Source organism: Colossoma macropomum, unplaced genomic scaffold (genome assembly GCF_904425465.1).
Source record: "Colossoma macropomum unplaced genomic scaffold, Colossoma_macropomum, whole genome shotgun sequence".
Lineage (NCBI taxonomy): Eukaryota > Metazoa > Chordata > Actinopteri > Characiformes > Serrasalmidae > Colossoma > Colossoma macropomum.
In genome coordinates this window covers 34,222,869-34,242,703 of record NW_023494784.1, presented here as the reverse complement: position 1 = coordinate 34,242,703, position 19,835 = coordinate 34,222,869, and the positions used below count along the sequence as shown (strand labels likewise).

At 38.8% G+C, this 19,835-nt stretch overlaps 1 protein-coding gene across 1 annotated transcript; it reads right to left on the bottom strand.

Moving 5' to 3' along the window:
- Positions 1-2,838: 2,838 nt before the first annotated feature.
- pfkla (phosphofructokinase, liver a) lies at positions 2,839-18,837 on the bottom strand. The gene is made up of 22 exons (XM_036569667.1): positions 18,620-18,837; positions 16,785-16,858; positions 14,946-15,023; positions 13,922-14,111; positions 12,571-12,736; positions 11,486-11,530; positions 10,999-11,107; positions 9,698-9,793; positions 9,483-9,575; positions 8,347-8,472; positions 8,103-8,167; positions 7,911-7,974; positions 7,422-7,568; positions 7,074-7,144; positions 6,899-6,986; positions 6,651-6,803; positions 6,297-6,461; positions 6,077-6,138; positions 5,382-5,493; positions 4,609-4,708; positions 3,939-4,044; positions 2,839-3,785 (listed from the first exon to the last, which is right to left on the bottom strand). Exons 1-22 carry the CDS (start codon positions 18,702-18,704, stop codon positions 3,638-3,640), a joined length of 2,343 nt encoding a protein of 780 aa, XP_036425560.1. The 5' UTR covers positions 18,705-18,837; the 3' UTR covers positions 2,839-3,637.
- Positions 18,838-19,835: the final 998 nt, after the last annotated feature.

The window sequence follows — 19,835 nt, the reverse complement described above, 5'->3', positions numbered from 1 at the left end:
TCGTTTGTGTTTTCAGTTGTGGTAAACTTGAAAATATTATATTTTTTGAATGTGCCACTAAAGATTATCCTTATTAAAAGCTATGAATCAGATATCAACACCGTGAATAGATTTTTGCACGATAATGCACATCATACCTTTTCTTAATAAAAAACTTATAAATTATTGTTTTGAAATCCTTATTTGTCATTGACCCAGTTTTGGATATATCCCTGCACTCAAGTCATATTTTACATCAAATTGTAACTAAACTTGAGTCCTTTCAAGATTCTTCTCTAAACCCTACAGTCTCTTCCAGTGGCGATACTGTAGCCCTCCAGCAACATATTTATAACAGGCTGGTCACCTGAATAAAAGCCCCATTTTAAGCTTTATTTTTACGGATCTTAATCAGGGTCTGTGCATGGAAAATACAAAAGCTTGTTTAAACTGTTTATGTAACCTTCATCTCTGATGTCCAGGGCACAGAAACAGAGCAAGATGATGCTCAAATTGAGATGGAAGAGAAGGCTACGGAGAACAATCAGGACCAAGCAGATGGCTGTGATGAGTCAAATGCGTCTCAAGTGGGCGCAATTGGCAGCATTGTTTGGACAAAGCATGAGATAAGATGTGGTAATCATAACATATTTACACTGATGTATCACAGTAACACAGCACTCATTTCAAAACATAAGCTACTTAGCCTGTGTATATATAAAACACGCATAGTTACATAGTAAAAAAAAGTGACAGCAACTTGCTGTTTTTTATCCTTCAGAACAAATTCAAGTGGCAGAACAGAAACAGCAAGAGCAAACGTCTGACATGGTATTGTTGAAGTTCATTTTTTTCAGGCATTTGTTTCATGAGGCTGACTACGTCACCTCTCTGGCTACATATCACATATCCAGTTACCATGGCCAGAGCTCATGTGTGAGGTGGCTGTACTGCGTTTTGCCTTTAACTAAAATTGGCTCAAATATGCTTATTGAGTTGTATTATTTGTGAACACAGTTCTCACTGACATTGTGAGCAGGATTGCAATATGAACACCTCCTGTGGGTCTGACGTGATGGAGGAAATGATGAAGGTGATGGAGGTTGAGGACCAGCAGGAGACTGAAAGAGCTGCTGGAGAGGAAGGCACTAATGAGGGGGCAGCCCCATCATCCCCCACCAGAATGACTGCAGTGCTGAGCACTCCAACGTTCTCTCTGAAGTACGACATAAAGATTCTGGAGCAGCATTTATAGAGAATGTCAGAAAATGACTCTTAGTATAATATTTAGTTCTCCCAGTCCTGACTAATCAAGTTGCTGTTAACTGAAATACTATCTTATATTAAACAAGTCACTACAGAATAATTTTTTTTGTCAGACTGTGTATTAAAAGTGTATTAAAAACTTGCTGTTAATCACTTGAATTATACCTAAATGAACCTATTCAAGTATACTTAATTTAGAGTTAAATCCAGGGTTTATTTACTCACATTATGCACCTGTAAATTAAAGTCACACATTATGCACCTGTAAATTTATAAATGGTGATACTAAATGTTATGTTATCTTTGTGCAGTAGCAGCCCCAGTACTTCACCTGGTCACAAGGAGAGTTCAGAAGCGACAACCTTTGTTTTCTCCCTGAACTCTGGCCCCAGCACACCTGGGTTCTCTGGATTTGGCTGCAGCTTTGATGTGGGGTCGAGTCAAAATGAGGTCAGACAAAAATCAACAATTACAACAGTGTTGACAAAAAATAATCATATTCTTCACAGTACTAGTCAGTGTCCTTGTATTGTGAGTTATGTTACCAGGCAGTAGTTGTAATGATGTAACTGTTTGTTTTTCTAGGAGTCACCTTTTACATTTACAAGCCCTTATTTTACAAACAAGGTATTTATTTCTATATTTTGATAGCACTAGGTATTGTGTATTTGTTGCTGAGGCATCATTAGAATTTTATAATATAGCCTGATTAATGCTACATCATTATATTTTCACTCAAATTTCATACCTGTTATCAGTTAGTTGAAAGCATTTGAAAAGATAAATGTACAGAACACTCAAAAAGTAGCTGTAATTGTTGTGATGTTATGTTTTAGCTATGTTATCCATTTTCATTTTTTTTTTTTAATAGATAATTTTGCATGCTTTCATGAGCATACTGATCTAACATATTTTTCTACTTTATCTATAGAAGTCCCCAGAAACAAAGCTGCCAGGTGAGTTACAGCTTTAAACATGTCACATTTGGCATTTTGAGACGTGAAAATTTGTGATCAACTTTTCTTCCTGTCAGGCTTTCTGTTTGATGAGTCAGAGAATCGTCCAGAGGAGGTGTTTGCATTTTCTTTCAGTTCTAAGAGCCCTCAGCCCAGCTCCTCCACCCACGAGCCAGGAGGGACTGGAGAGGCCTTCCCTTTCTCCTTCAACTTTGGCAAGTTTTGAATCTGCTGTAAGCAGATTGTGCTTCACTAATGGATATCAGATTCTGGCAAGATTAAATGTTCAAATTAAATGTTACAGTTTAATAGTACAGCAGTAGCATTTCTGAGGTGATGCTGCTTTATTTGATTTTAGACATTGTTCAAGATGGGTTTGGTTTTGTTGGTGATTATTTTGTTCTTTTAAGCTGTGTTAAGCTGAGTAAATGCCAAATATGCAGTTATTTCTGAAGAGTTTGCATGGCAATTACAAACAGTTTCTGCTGTGACAAGAAATATGTTTGAAAAATGCCTTAATACTAAGTTAGAAATATTTTTAAAGTGAAGCTTAAGTTTGTGTTTGTTTTTCTTCCTCTAATATTGCTCTGTTATAGATAAATTTGACCTTGTCAAGGACATAAAACGAGTCATCAACAACGGTATGTGTTTCCTTTAATGAAATTCATCTTAGCTTAATAATAGTCAGTTCACATTCAAGTTTCTCTATTTTTCGATACTTTATACAGAGGAGTGTTGCAGAGCATTTTCCTAAAAGTCCACAGAGTAATTAGAAGGACATCCAAAGAATGACTGTCTGAATGAACACTGAAGGTTAAAATAGAAGTCTGATTTCAGTGATTATGGTTTGTTGGCTGGCATAGCATAAGTAAAATCAGTGATATAACACATTAAGCACTTTGTTCAGAATATCACATCACATATCAATCAACAACACTGATAAGTATGGTCAGATAATCTGTACATGCTCTCAAAACTATATACTGCATACAATGAATACAGTTACCTTAATACAGTGGCAAAGACAGGAGACAACACTGATAGCTTTTGCTTCACATTGATCATGCTGCATAGGCACAAAATAGCACTACTCACAATAAAGCTCACACTTTTAACACCTACTTTGCTGCTAGCATCTCTATCATTACTGTTATAGGCCTGGTATGATTTTAGTTTTTTGGCAATGTGTGGTCATACTCCTGGTCCCGTTGCCAGATATGTACTAATTTATGTACTATATGGACGGTAGTTTTGTTCCCTGATGTAAACTGAGCACCGAATATGGAGTTAAGGAAGGCTGCAGAGTTATCTTCAGGCAATCAGGTGTAGGCACGAATAGTCCTCGTTAGAGGATCAGACTTTATTACCCGTTTGAAAAGAGAGTTAGCAATGGCTGTAGTTTGTGTGAATGTGTGCGTTATAATGTATGCGGTTGTCTAAAACCCAGGGTCTATACTAAGAGAGCGACGTGTCACATGTTCAATCTCTCCGGTGACATAGTGATCCAAGGAGGTCTGGTATTTGGCCAGCATCTTGAGCAGCAGTCGTAGACCCAGCCACCACTGCTCTTTGGGCATTCTGTGTCTATAATGAGAGACAGTGACTCAAAAAAACTCTATATAAATATATAAATTCTAGAAATAGCCATGACAGTCAAGTATAGTAGCTCAAGCATAAAACATAATCCATAATTAACAAGTGTCCATAAGTGATAATACTTCATTTGGAAATACTCACTCAAAGTCAGTCTGCATCTTCACTTCAGTCACAGGGCTGAATGTGAGGACTTTCTTATTCAGGCCCGCCACACAAGCCGTGTCTGGGGAGTTGGCAAACACACGTCCTGCTCGAGAGAAGGTGAAGGCATTAATGGCGTGTTAAAAAATTCCACAAGACAAAGTTGGACCTGTATCATTATAATCCTTTCAAACTCTTAAGCCTATATGTAGGCCCACACTTTTCACTCTACTAATTACATGACGTAGATCTTAAAAAAAAATAAATCTCATAAAATCTCATTAGCTATGTCTTTCTCTCTTCATCTGGGGCTGACCAGGAGGAGGATGGGTTCCTCACATGAGCCTGGGTTCCTCTCAAGGGTTCTTCCTTGCCACTGTCACCTCTGGCTTGCTCATGGGGGGCTTGGACCCAGATTCAGTTCCTTAGATCTATACATGGACTCCTTTTTTATTTTTCTTTTATTCTTTTTATTCTTCCATAAACTGCTTTTCTATAGAGCTGCTTTAAGACAACACTAGTTGTAAAAAGCGCTATACAAATAAATGTTGTTGATATTAGTTTCATAGTAGTTGCTGAATAATAAGTCTTAAGATTAATAAATAAAAAGCCTAAGCGTTCAAGGAGTTGTTCTTAAAAAAATAACTTTTTTTAAAAAAGATCTTCATACCTTGTCTGAAGGTATCAGCCATCTTCTCTGTAAGCCACTGCACAGCCTTCACACCCAACTTTGTTCCAAAATTTCTGTCAAAAGGTGAGGGTGCACCGCCCTAAAAAACAGAAACAGACAAGACAGTTAGTCTGTAGCTCTGAGGAGAAAATAAATAATAAGTAATAAAATATGTGCAAATGTATCGAAACACCCCTTCTAATTAGTGAATTCATCTACTTCGCTCATTGCTGACACAGGCATTTAGTTGTACACAAATAGCTTGTGTAATCTCCATAGAAGAGCGCTGCCAATAGAAAAGAAGGTGACCACACCCAGTGCCAAGCATCAGCTTGAGGGGCTGTGCAGCAGTGGAACTGCGTTCTCTGGAGTGATGGTGTTCCATCCAATACCTTAATGAGTTGGACTGGTGTTTGTGATCCAGAATTAATCATCCAGCATCAGTACCTGACCTCACTAATGTTATTGTTTTTGAATTCTTAATCCATAATGGCACAGCAGTGTTCCAACATCTAGTGTCAAGCCTTTCCAAAGGAGCAGAGGCTGTTACTACAGCAAAGGGGGACAAACTCTATTACAGAAGAGTCGCTGGATCAGCAGGTGTCATATAGTGCAAACATGCTGATCTAGCATACAAACTTCTGGGCATATAAACAGATAATAAACTAAAAGCATTGTCATTACGCAGCACTTGAACTGTTAAGTATAAAACTGTCCTGTACAGATGGACAAATCCACAGTTCCCCTATCCACATCATACAGCATGTCCTCACCTGTTGGAGATGTCCTAGGACATTCACTCTGCAGTCAAACACACCTTTCCCCTCAGCAGAATACAGATTGTAGATGAAGTCAGTGGTGTAGTGTGTATGGCATTTCTCATTCCTGTGTCAAATGGAATTAGATGCCCAAAAGTTAGAGCCTGATTATCTAAAACACTACATATACAAAATAGGAGAATATAAAAGAGCATGACCCACAGCAAAGATTTTAGAACAAGAGCACTGATCTAGGATAAGAACCAGGAGTGTACTATCACATAATTCATTAATATAAAATAAAACCTCTAGATCACTCCTAGTCTAAATAGCATAAGTTCAGTTCAGGGCTCAGTGTAGTCAAATACAACTAACTGACAGAAAAAAGCCAAAGGTGGCAAAGCTAAATCAGACTGTGCTAAGTCTCCCATTACCTTTATATTAAAAATCAGATAGCACATACTTATTGAAATGTTGCATATTTTGTATGTTATTTATAGGAAATGTCCTATTATTTGACATTGTTCAACATTACAATTTATATTTTAACATTATACTATACACTATACTGTAAATGATACTGGTAGTTATATTAACAGTGATATATCATCCGATCTGGCATTCCTTGTATGAAGTTGAATGAGGTGTCTGGTGTTTATCAAACTGAACGTTCAAACAGGGAGAAATAAACAGGTTTTACAATACGTGACCTCAGCACCAGACCCCTCTGGATATCCTTCTTCATCTTCTCTGTCAGATGTTCAACATTAGTCTGTCAAAGGAAGGGACATAAAAGAAAGCAATGAATTAAAAAGACGTACTAGGCCACCAGATGATGATAAAACTATGCTAGTGACACCAGTTATTCCCATGTTTTGTCTACCCAGGCCTTAATCATTTAAGCAACGTAAACACGGGCATACATCTCACCTTGAGTTCATGGATATCAAAAGGATCTTCAAATATATATGCTGCATCGGCTCCCACTGCAATGCCAGTTGTGGTTGCCAGGTATCCACAATATCCCCCCATGGTCTCCACCACAAAGACCCTCCTCTTTGTTCCTGTTGCTGACTGCTTGATTTTATCACAGCTCTGATGACAAAATTACCCAGATATGCCAAATTACTCAGAGATACTTAATTGGGCTCCATTTGAAATGTAAGCAATGTGTATTATAACAAATGTATGACTATATATATATGCATCTGTGCAACTGTATATTATGGTCCACAAAATTTACAGTTGGGTAAATAACTAATTTGATTTTAACTGGGAACTCACCTCCATAGCTGCATTGACAGCAGTATCAGCTCCCAGGCTGAAATCAGTCCCAGGGACATTGTTGCTGATGGTGGCAGGAATGATACACATGGGAATACAGAGCTCATCATAGTGCCCCCTACCTTCAAACAACTCCAGGATCCCTTCATAAGCCTGAGAACAAAACAGAGCTCTGAGTTTGGTCAGGACAGTTTCCAGCGACATATAATGGCTGAAACACAAGAGCAGAAGCATGAAGTTCTACTTACCTCAAAGCCACCAACTACTAGCAGTGACTGGATATTGTATTTATTAAGATTTTCCACCAACTTTTCCATGCAGGTACTAGGCAGAGTTCTATCGAGACAGTGATCAAAAATGTAGTCACGGCCAAAATATCAGCAGAATAATAATAATTAGAAAAATCAGTAACAATGGACTTACCGTTTAGTCCCCAGAAGTGAGCCCCCTTGGCCGGTCCAGCCAGCCACACTATGCCAGGACACTTCACTGATCTGTGCGTAGGGATGAAAACTTCTGTGTTAAATTCTGTATTGTAAACTTCACTGCTGCAGTACACCTGTGAGAACACTGTTTTTGCAGAATGGCTGTTCTTTTTTTTTCAGTAGGCATCCAACAGTCATTGGCATTCAAGCTGATTTGATCCAACAACCCTCAAGCTCTTCATGTGGAGCCCCAACCTACTGAGTTACTGCAAGTGTTTATACAGGAATTAATTATCACTATGGTTATGATAGAATAGTGATAAAGTGTAAACTACTTGGAACTTACTGCTCCATTGGCGAGACCCTCAAATCCATCATTAACAGTGTAGACTCTGTGCCCAGCAGCCAATCCCATCCTCACTGCAGACCTCACTGCTGCATTCATACCTGCTGCCGGTGCTCCCACATTCAGGATGGCCAGTGAGAAGTTGCTCTATGAAAAAAAAAACCCAAAAAACCTTAAGCGAATAGGCTGCATCCTTAAAACCACTCTCCATTCAACTTTCTACAGCAAGCTATGCTAAGCTAAGCACTGATGGAAGCTTTGTTTTTAGTAAAGATAGAATTAGGGTTAGATTCCGACATGGGTGAGTATCACACAAAGACAACTAGAGATTAAAACCACACAGACCAACAAAAACACATACATATAAACGTACACACCTACATAAAATATCTCCCAAAACTGTTCAGAATCTGTTAAAGAACATTTGAAACACATAATGTTGATAGTCCTATCAATCCCTCAGAGGTGCTGTCATATCAAAAATATTACCTTGACTTGAGCAGGCTTCTGGTATGCCAGTAACTTGTAAATGTTCCAATTATTTTCAAAGCTCCTGAAATGAGTACCATTTTGTGTTAGCTATGGATGTACAAATGAACACAAACACTAACCTAAGCCTATAAACTTGTGACTAAACTGTGTCTGCAGTGAAGAATTACATGATGGCACAGCAAGACTCACCTTCCACGGAGCTGAATGGCCTCCTCAAACCTTCTCTCATTCATGGCCTTCTGCACCTCTTTAGTCTTAAAAAAGGACATACAGTTTCAAATAAGATACTAAATAAATAGGTAATTTAAAATATAGTATTAACTATACCTAATTAAATGTGATGCTGACAAATTTTAGTCTCTTTGATATGTTTATCACTCATTCTGAAACACTGTTTCTTGTAAATATATCTCTTTTACTATAAGGGTCTCACCAGTTCCACCCCTTCCATAAGGGGGAGACGCACTGTTTGGTTGCCTGATAGACCGATCACACAAGCAGGGGTGTCTGAAGATGCCTCCATCAGTGCCACCACTGCCTCCATTCCCAATTTACTGCTCTAGATTAACAGAATGAAAGCACAGTGTTTGGAATAACCCTTTATCTTACATACTAATGACATTATCTTTCACTCTAATCTTTTTTAACTGTTAACATATGAAAAACATGTATTGTCAATACCATTCCTTACTTTTTTCAGCTCTGGACTGACACCTCCCCCACCCTCTAGCTTTTCACATTGAGTTTGTAATACCCCTCACTTCATTATGAATGTTTCTACAGAGCCTTGCTGGTGACATCCCATATAACTAAAAAGAATGCAAAGTCGTGGCCGAGCATGAGTTTTGTTTATATGGGATGTCACCAGCAGGGCTTAGTACGTTTCTACTACAGAATCAGATTGGAATCCTTTTAGGATTTGAAGTGATGGCATGGATAAGAGCCTTTCAAAAAGAGCCCAAAGAGTCTTTTAATGGATGGTTCTTTAGTGAATCAATTTCATAAATAAAATCTTCAAGTGTGAAGAACATTTTTAAAGTTTGACCCCTTACCAAGCCAGTTTTATTACACACTTCTATAACCTAAGAAAAGCTCTATGAGTTTAGATTGAAGTCCCTGTAGTTAATGAATAATAAGCCTTAGTATGTAATAAACCTGGGATTTGAAGGGGTTAAAGAATCTCTACATAATGTAAACCTTCTATACCAGGGTTTTTACTATATGTCAAAGCCAAGAAGTTTGTACTGATTCCAGTCATCATTAAAAAAAAAAACAACTCAGATTAACTTTGGAACCAGACAAAGTAGAACCTGAGTGTAATAGCAGGAAAACTTTATGATCTAAAGACTGCACTTTGACTTTGGGTGTAGCTGTGCATTTTGCCAGAATCTGTGAAGGTACTGTGTCTTAGCAATGCAATACTATTGAAAACTGTACTGCATCCATCTTTTAAAAAGGTCAAAGGTCATTCTACTTATGCACATAGCCTGTACCGGTCATTTACACTACACATTACACTTACTTTTTGCTATTAAAAAGGCTTTCCACAGAGCAGTTTGAATTGCTTACTAGTACTCGGTCGAAAGCTGAGGGAGTTCCTCCTCTCTGCACATGGCCCAGCACAGTCACCCTGGTGTCATAGCCCAACCGCTTCACTACAAGCTACACAAACATACACATAAACATAAAATATCTTTATTCTACTTTATGGAAGTATACAATAGGTTTTCTCAAGTGGTGCAGAAAATATTCCTTATGCATATCATACATTTCAAAATACTTACATCCTTGATGTAGCTCGAGGAGATCGGCTCGCCTTTTTTGTTGATAGCTCCCTCAGCAACTATGATGATGTTGAGCCTGGATCCCTTGCTGCGACTCTGTACACACAATAATTCCAGTAAGCATTACTACTGAAAGCATTCAAGAGTGGGCCAGAACAATTCCGGACATCTATATGTCAAAACCTGGTTAATATCGTAACCAGCCGCTCAATATAAACTAGCTAATCAGTTCTGAATGTGCTTCACATAAACAAATCTAGTCCAGTCTGTGATGTGATCTGTATAATGCTATTACTTTAATCCCTTAAAATTTTACAATGTTCAGTCTTTCAGTTTTAAACATACAGTCAAAAGTGTGACAGAACGAGGGATTTCACTATTGATTACATCAAGTAATCTATGATTTATTTTGATGATTACTCAAGTAAAAGTGTAAAAAGGCCATATAGTAAAGAATAACAAGCCATGCACAGCCCTTCAGAGATTCCAAAAGACAAACAAGGAAGCCTTTAAAAAAGATACCATTAAAATTTTTTATGTGGCATTAAAGTGTTAAAAAATACTATGTGGCAAAAATGCACATAAATGGGTGTGTCCATAAGGCTCTGTATGAACTGTGATCATACAAATTTCCAATTAATTTTTAATTATTGCCATTGCCACAATTACCTATTTAATAACTGTCCTTTATAACTGAGTAATCAAGTTTAATTGAGTAATTGTGACAGCCCTAGACAGAGGAGAGAGGTTTTTTTCATTGCTCATGAAAAATAATATACTGTATCTTCCGCTACGGGACAGCAAGGACCGTTGTAACACAAGGTACGCTGTAACCTCCCTAATATCACCAATCAGAAATAAGCTATAGGGGTATTTTCACTACTGTACATGTCTGAGCTGACAGGAGAATTTGGAAGACTTCGTGTGAAACAGTGACCTATTTATATCAGAAAACTCAGAGGTTTTAATTTAGAGCTGAGAAATTCAAACTGTTTACTCCATATTAATATAGAGGCTAATTAATATTTTATGGAGATTAATGTTCTACCTAATAGTGTCTACAATAGCAGTTTCTCATTTTTGAGTAAGTAGTAGATTTGTACACTACTGGTATTTGTAAAAGACAGAGTCATATAAAAGTTTGAAAAATATAGTGCAAATATAGTTTTAGAGGCTGTCAGAAAAAGTGCTATAACCATCCCTGATTTTCCCCACACTACAGTGCCTAATACTAGAAGTTATTTTCACATTTTTTACATATAACTCTTGTGGTACTCTTCAGTTTGTTGTGCCAGCCTCACCTCTCCCAGCCGAGAGCACATGACCTCCTCCCAGCCATCCTCCGGGGGAGCTTCAGGAATAAACAGCCAGTCTGCTCCAGACGCCAACGCAGACACCAGAGCCAGATATCTGCCCAGCATACACACATCTAAATCAGGACCACTTACCTCCATCTGCAACACTGCACTGACCTCTAAATACAGCAATGACCTTTATCAGTGACAGTAATGGCAGCTTTCACTAACACAGCACTGACTTTTATCACAAACTGTAAGTACTTCTATAATTAGTACAGCAGTGACCTCAGTGTTGATTTATACCTTGGTCAGCCAACTGTGACAGGATGATTATACATGTTTTGGTGCACCGGCAAGAGTGCAGTTCTTCCTAATATATATTGGCTTGGATGAAGCGAGGCCTGCATTTGCTTTGAATCTAATGACACAGTGATGCATTGCTCACAGAGACTGAATGGAAATGAAGCTACAGCACTCAGACATGACTCACCCGCAGTGTCGGCCCATCACCTCCAGAACAAACGTGCGCTGGTGGCTGCAGAGCAGAAGGGAAAAGATTTACAAGCTGCTGAGTGCTTCATGAGTTAGAGAAATACTATATCCAGACAAGATAAGACAGTGTTTAATGCAGAAGGCTGCTATCAGAAACCATGTATTTCACCTCTGAATCTGGGACTGCATAAGCAGAAAAACTTTAAAGGGGTTTTGAGATAAGGTTTTGGACTAAAACATTTTTTATTGACTTATGGCATACATGCAGGGTGTTATAAGGCAAAATAATCCCTGAAAAAACATATATTTTTTTAATGTTTACGATTAGTTTGCCATTATTAACATTTACATTTAGAGCATTTAGCAGACGTTCTTATCCAGAGCCATTTACTCATTTTACAGAGGTAGGCGAAAGTAGTGCTAGGAGTCTTGCCCAACAATTCCTATTGGTATAGCGTAAGGTCAGGTGATTGCTCATGCAGGGGATGGAAGGCAGAGGTGTTATCCACTACACTAAAACAACATTACACATAAACACTCAGGATACATGTGTAGGTTCACTGGTCATTTAGGATAAGAAATAAATTGGCTATAAAATCGTTGTAGACACTGCAACCCCTGGTTACTATAACCACCACTGTAAACAAATCTGAGTCATTTCCTCTACAATGAACAATTTCACATTAAAGCACTATGAATTACTTCGTTTCTCAACTGCTTATGCAAAAGTTTTGAAAAAAAATGGTTGGCATTTCATTTTAAGAGCCTTTAAGTAGTCTGCAAAGTTGGGGCAAGTTCAGGCAAGTATTCAGTGAAAACACACAGGTAACCACATACTGAAGATCACGCCTCTAGCTTGCAACGATGAGGAAAAATGCATTCCTTCAAGAAGTTATGCAATTAACCCACACAATATACAACATTTATACAGTTTAGTTGACAGGGGACACGTTTTTTCTCTTCAGGGCTACTCTTTTATATGCAGACTAATATAATCAGTTAAGAGAGTTTCTATTTGATTATATTCTAAAAAATTCTAATTTACATTATTCTCCATGCTGTAGATGAAATGTAGTTGCTGACCTAATGGCAGTGGTGGTAATGGCGTCCACGATCTCCATTATGCGATGGAGGGCGGAATCTGCTCCAATAGTCATGTCAGTCCCACAGAAGTCATTATCAATGGAGCCCACCAGGCCCACAATGTTCAGGTTACCATACCGCTTTGCTGTTTCAGCTGTGATCCTGCCTACAAAGGAGAAGGAAATGAAGGGTCTGTCTGTAGGCTGGATAAGATTGTTAAAAGCTACCCTGTTAAAAAAAAAAAAAACATTGTGTCTCATGGGCTTTCACTTCAAACTGCTCCACAGATTCAGTCTGGCATTCTCCTACTACTTAATACTTGAGCAAAATTTTTTTGAGGCAGGAGTCAGCAGAAGTCAAGACAAGAGTCAAAAATCTTCTCCACAGTTTATATTTTTTATTATAAGCCAATATCACCACGCTGCTACTACCACTACAGCACATTTCATATTTTACCTGTTCTTTTTTTATTTATTTTTACGTCATGAAAGTCTTATTAATTAGCTATAGCGGTAGAAAATTTAGTGTCAGAACTGAGAATCAGACTGAATGCCAGTCTGAATCTACATAGACTGTTTGCAACATCTGGGACTGAGGCAAAACTGACTTAATGAACAATAACAAACCATGCGCAGCCTTCCAAAGAATACAAAATATTTAATTGGAACAGGTAAACTAGCAAGCCTTTAAACGTGCAATGTGTAAGATTTAGTGTGGAGAATTCTGGACCACTCTTCATTAATCAAAGAATCAGAACCAGGAAGCCAGCCTTTCATCCTAAGCACTGATCCTTCAAGTGGCATCTAGCAGTGAGTTTGCAGATTGCAACCCACTAAATACCCTTCGATTTCCAAATGTGTAGGGCCGTCACATTTTAGCTTCTTTGACGACGAGGACCAACAACCACTGTTTCTTCTTGTTTTTACGTCTTCCAACCGGTGCTAGAGCGCCAACAAATTCAAGCTGCTTCTTCAGGGTAAAAAAGTTACAGGTAATCTCTAGAGCCAGTGTTTGGTTTATCTGTTCTGGGCTATGGTAGAAACATGGCAGTGCAACATGTTGGAAAAGAACCCGCTCCCTATGTAGATATGAATGGCTCATTCTAAGATAACAAAATCACAATGATTCATAGTTACAGGTGATTATACACCGATTACATGAAGAAAACTTTTCTTTTATACAATATTTCTGCTAATAGATCCCCCTAAATCTTATACACTGCACCTTTAAAGCGTATTCAGCATGCGCATATAAGTATGAGTATGTTATTCAGGCTCTGTTTTTTACTGCAAGAGAGTAGAAGGAGAATTTAAAATATGCATTATCATCATGCAAAATGCCTGATCTGTACCTTTTGCCACCAGCTCAGCGAGTATTCCACTCCATTCGCTTCGGAAGATGTTGGCCCCTGTGAGGCTGCCATCCCCTCCACACACACAAAGATTGGTGATCCCTCGTTTCACCAGGTTAAAGGCAGCAGCCACACGACCCTCTCGCGTGGTGAAGGCTTTGCAGCGCGCACTGCCTATTACTGTCCCTCCCTGGGGAAGAGAAGGAAAACCTGCAGCAAACTGCCTATGGAAGCCCATTCATCACATGCTGGTCAGTTCAGTGCAAAATTAAAAAAAAAAAAAGCTGCTAGTTCTTTTTAGCTTACATGCATTTTCTACATGAACAGTTATTTTGACTACAAATAGCAGAATTCAGAAGAAAACTCGAAAAACCAGTCAGTTCAACACGAGTTGAGCTTTGAATAGGTTTAGCTGTTTAAGGACTTCGTGCTTTCCATCAAAGCCAGTGATCACAGATGTACCTGCTTTAGATGCTAAATGCAAATGTGGCAGTACATACACTAAATCTACTATGACTATGTGAGAAAGGCTAGGTAACATTGAACATGGAACCACAAACTAGAGACCTCAAAGTTGGGTGAAAAAGACAAAGGGAAGACATAATTCAACACTCCTATAAAGTAATACAACATAGAAAACCAGGTCTGACATTTACCAGGACCAAAACTACAGACAAAGTAAAAGGAAAATCTGACAGTCTGGTTCGTAACGTTAGTGAACACTGAATGCAAATGCCTTCTGAACTGTGTGTTCAGAAGTGCCAAGTAACAGCCCCACAGTACATGCAATATGACATCTTACCAGTACAGAATCAAAACTGGACAGAAGAGACAGAAAAGGAAATACAAAGAATATACACATGAATCAAAGAGTATAAGATCAGGCTTTTGAAACTACTGAAAAAAAATGACCAAATATTTATACAGAGAGCAAGGCCACCTGAATTCTGACATTGCAATTAACTGACAATGTGCCGTATGTGTCACTGCAAAGTCAGAACTGTTTAGGTTTGTGTGCTCTTACCAGCTGAATGATGTTGGTGACACTGTGCCAGTGAGCCAGTTTGATATTGTCTCCTCCGTCCACCAAGCCCTGGTAACCCTGTAGAAAATCAGTACAGCACAGCACATATCAGACAGGCCAGATACGCAAGATCAGCGTCCCCTAATTCATCTGTGAAAGAGTTTCCTTATATGATTTTAACCTATAAGCTAGGTCAAGTCAAGTCCTCAAGAAGGACTTTCAAGTGTGGATTATACGCATAGTATGCTGCCACATTCTATTCTCAATCTGCAGTCAGAGACATAAAGCAACGTTTTCACCAACAAAAAAAAAAAAACGAACAAAATTTCTTGGCAAGTGAACTGATTTTACATCTAGGCAACACGTGTCATCATGACACTGTCGTAAGCTTATTATAAGACCTATGTCTAGCGTTTTTTAAGTAATTTAATCTAGTGAAATTATCTGCCTAGGAAATAATTCTGGCAATTATTTGATACAATTCTGACAATTTCACTACATAAAATGACTTAAAGGAGGCCTATTTTACGCTTTTTTTACTCAGTTTAAAATGATTCCTTGTGCTCTTTGAAAGACGTATGTGATGAGTGAGTAAAATGCTTTAATTCAGCTTTTGTGTTTTAACCTAGAATTTTCTCATCTATGAGAACAGGGTTGTTTTCTGGACACTGATTCTATATTCAAATGAGAAGACTGGCTTTCTGTGGTCTTGTTATGGCTTTAATTTAATGTAGTATAATTTAATGAAGTGCTGAATGGGGCGCTGAAAAACTGAACAGTGCTCGGAGTCAGTTGCAGAGTACTGCTGTGCGTCGACATGGAGCACTGGCGCTGGTGCACAAATTTTTGCACACTCAGTGGTACTGAGAAAACTCAGTGCTCCGAGTTGAAACATTACACATGTAGCCTATAATTTGCATAATTTTTCAAGAGCTTAGACAAGAACTGACATCTTTAACTGCAAAAGAGATGTAAACACTCACCTTGAGGGCACACCATGTTACCAGTTAAACTGAAATACAGAAACTAACTAGGTGTTTACTTTTCTATATAATCTCAGGCTTGAAAACACGACTAACTGAAAACCTGGCATCCAGCATCAGCACACTTATTTTAGCTGTGAAATTACTTTGTAAACAGCGGAGGTAGAGGTGAAGGTGGGGTTGGTGGGTGTGGTTATTCTAATGAGTTGGTTGATGGGTGTGTTTTTTCTAATGGAGGGGTTGATAGGAGTGCTTATTCTAATGGAGGGCAAAGCTCTAATTTGGTGTGATGTAGAAATGAGAAGAACATCCTAACAGCCTTTTGAATCTTATGCCTTTTTTTAAAAGGAAAATGTGCCAAAAAAACAAATACTTGATTACATGATTTGTTGAATGGAATATACAGTGACAGGTAACGCATACGTAAACTGGCAAGGAAAGTGCAGGTTTGTTTACTTGGTGTCCTTCACAACAAGTAAAAATGTCTGGAGAAAGGGTAAATAATCTTATGATATTGTTACACCAATCTAATAATGAGAAATATTAGATCTAAAATGATTTCGCTTGCCAAAATATACTTTTTTTGCAGTGAATTCAAGTTCTTGTTTTAACTGTACTGTATCAGTTCATCAAGGTAAGAGTAATTTAAGAGCACAGGCTTTCAAAATACATGTGTTTGCTGTAAATAAAAGAATTAAATAGGGCTCTTTTGGTTTCACTTTATACATAAACATCCAGAGAAGTTATTAATCATATCTGTAGACCATACCTCAATCTGACACTAAAAATATAATATTCTGAACCCTCATTGCCTCCTCATTGCAAAAAGCCTGGCGAAATGCAGTGGTAAGAGTACCTCGTGAATCAGATACACCTTGGCTCCGACGTATATACCCATCCGAGTGACAGCACGGACAGCAGCGTTCATACCTGAGCAGAGACATGGGGCACACCATCAAAATCTCACATCTCTCAGAAGATCTGTGTACACTTGCTCATCCTGAATTTTCTTCTGAAATTAAATGTATTAATAAGGAGTTTGCCCACCCTTTGCTACAATAACAGCCTCTACTCTTCTGGGAAGCTTTTACACTAGATGTTGGAACATTGCTGTGAGGATCTGACTGTATTCAGCCACAAGAACATTAGAGGTCAAATACTAATGTTGGATGTCCTGGATCACAAACGCCACTACAACTCATCCCAGAGGTACTGGATGATCTTTCATCACTCCAGACTGTCTACAGCCCAATGCTATGGGGCTTTGTACCCCTCTTGTTGATGCTTAGCACTGGGCATTGTGACCTAAGGCTCATAAGCAGCTGCTCCACAGCATCCCAATCTATTGGTCAGTGATTTTCCATGGAGATTATACAGGCTGTGTTTCAGCAACTCTGTCAGTACTGAATTCACAAGCATTTAGTGTAACTCATCACTCAGCAGAGGTGAAATATAAGCCAGTTTTTCATTCAGACACACATTTAACTTTTCAGACACCCAGGACGAGACAGTGGGTCCAGGCCTCCATTCTATAACTTAAGAATAACTTGCATTGTAGTCTATAGCCTTAGGATGTAATAAGCCTGTGAAATGAGGGGGTAAAACAGAGCTGTGGCTGCTCTCATCAGCAGCCTAGTGGTGAACAGGCTGATCTAACATACAGTAGAGTACATTTATGTCCTGACAGCCTGCACGTACAGCGCGACACACCCCACTTAAGCAGGCTCGACGCCACCCCCTGTACACTGTTTTCCATCATTTCCTGGCTGTCGAAGAGCTGTCCGGACTGAAAAAAAAACCCTTATTTACACGTAATGCAGGGCTATGGGGCCTACACACAGTGTTAGCCGTAAGCAAATGCAAAATACTTTTATAACGCCTTTATGCGCGCTGTATAAAAGACTGGATGCATCGTAGCTGCTAGGCTAAACACAGCCATTTAAGTTACTATAGCGACGTATCTAAAACTGAATTAAAGCATCAGTTAATTAACCTATGTGAGGTAACGTTACAGTACGTTAACGCAGACAGCGCGGTGTGACGTTAAACCACGAGAAATATAGCTTAATGTACAGTCAGATAATGGTTGTAAAGTGTTGATATGTACGTCTGTGTTTACGGTATTTTGTGAGCCTTTGTGGCTGGATCATTATCATTTTACTCAGCTAGCCATGTTGTTTACGGGCGAAGGTGACGTTAGCTTCTTATTAGCCAGCTTCTTGATCGAATTTTCCCGTTCCACCTTAAATAGTGCAGCAGTTACATTCTGGCGCCTCGGGCTCCAAATGCTGCACCATTTAAGGTGGAACGGGAAAATTCGGACAAGAAGCTGGCGAATGTGAAACCTTCGTGAAAGCCTCGTCACCTCCACGACGTTAGTCGTAATCCAGAGCAATTAAATATCTCAACACGCCGTTATACCAACACGGAGAGCTAATGACGTGAAGCTAACTGCTCATCAACGTAAACAGACTTAACGGACGTCTTCATTTCGCACAGAAGTATAACATTACCGCACAAGCTGAGGGTGTTTAGTACAGTACTTCATAACCCAGTGTGAATAGATATCATTTTACTCATCTATATTGTCTAAAATAATACATACTGGGCATATATAATATGTTTAACCGCACAGAGAGCGTTAACAGCCAAACACCCTCTCACATTAACCGTTTAATTGAGTGCATTTACCCTGGGCATCTCCTCCACTGGTAAGCACGGCGATGGCTTTCCCAGCCCCGGTCATCCGCAGCTTCTCCAAACCTTGAGAGGTCATTTTGCCGCAAGACACAGATTCTCAGGCCAACGCAGGCAGTGAATATAACCCTTCCTCACGTGTATGTCTCCGTTTACCCTCACACGAGCTCCTTGGTTAGCCAGAGTCAGCAATGACCTTCGGGTAACATGTAAACATGGCCACGCCCCCGTGGGAGGGGCTCTGCGTGGCCATCGTATTTCTTACAGGGGTCTTCTACCATCTCCATAACAGTGCATGCAAAAGTCACGATAAAAGATAAGGCGAAGTGTATGTTTAAAATAGGAGTAAACTTGCATCCTGTAATCTTTTTATAGGTTCATTTTTCCAAAGAAGCGAACTGCCAGTCACAAAAGACCTCAACAAAATAAGTAAGCCAAGTCCATTTTAAAGACCATATCCACCAATTCCTCCCCATACAGCATACACACTGTAGTCTCTGTGCTAGGGGAATTAAATAAACCAATGCAATTTTCCATATAAACAAACTGTTAGTGATTAAAATATCCATTTAGCAAACACAGCTATATTATAGAAAACTCTGTCCATCAGTTTCCCTTCACACAGGATACACACTGTAGTTTATATGCTAAGAGAAATAAATAAACTAATATTCCAAATAAATGAACTGCTAGAAATAGAAGACTCCACTTAGAGTGGAAAGAGAAGTTAAGACCATTTTAGAGACATTTCTGTCAACCAACTCCTGAGACCACTGAAGGATACACATTGTAGTCTATATGCTAAGGGGAATAAAACTAATGTACATATGCTAATAAGCAATCCACCAGTCATTAAAGACCTTATTTAGCAAAAACATGTCCAAGACCATTTTTATAGAAACATGTCCACCAATTCCCCTCCATACAGGATACACATTGTAGTCTATATTCTAGTTGAAATAAATAATGTAATAATCCAAATAAACAAACAAAATGTAAGACTCCACGTAGCAAAAACACAGCCAAGATTATTTGATAGATAAGTCTATCCACCATTTCCCACCCACACAGGATGCGCACTGCAGACTTTATTTTATTAGCAGAGCAATAAAGCTTGTGAACTTTGTTCCCAACACATTATCCCCTAATCGCTCTCTGCCGTGGCAGCAAGGAACTGTTATCAGACAGTATTTCTCCTGGTTCATATCGC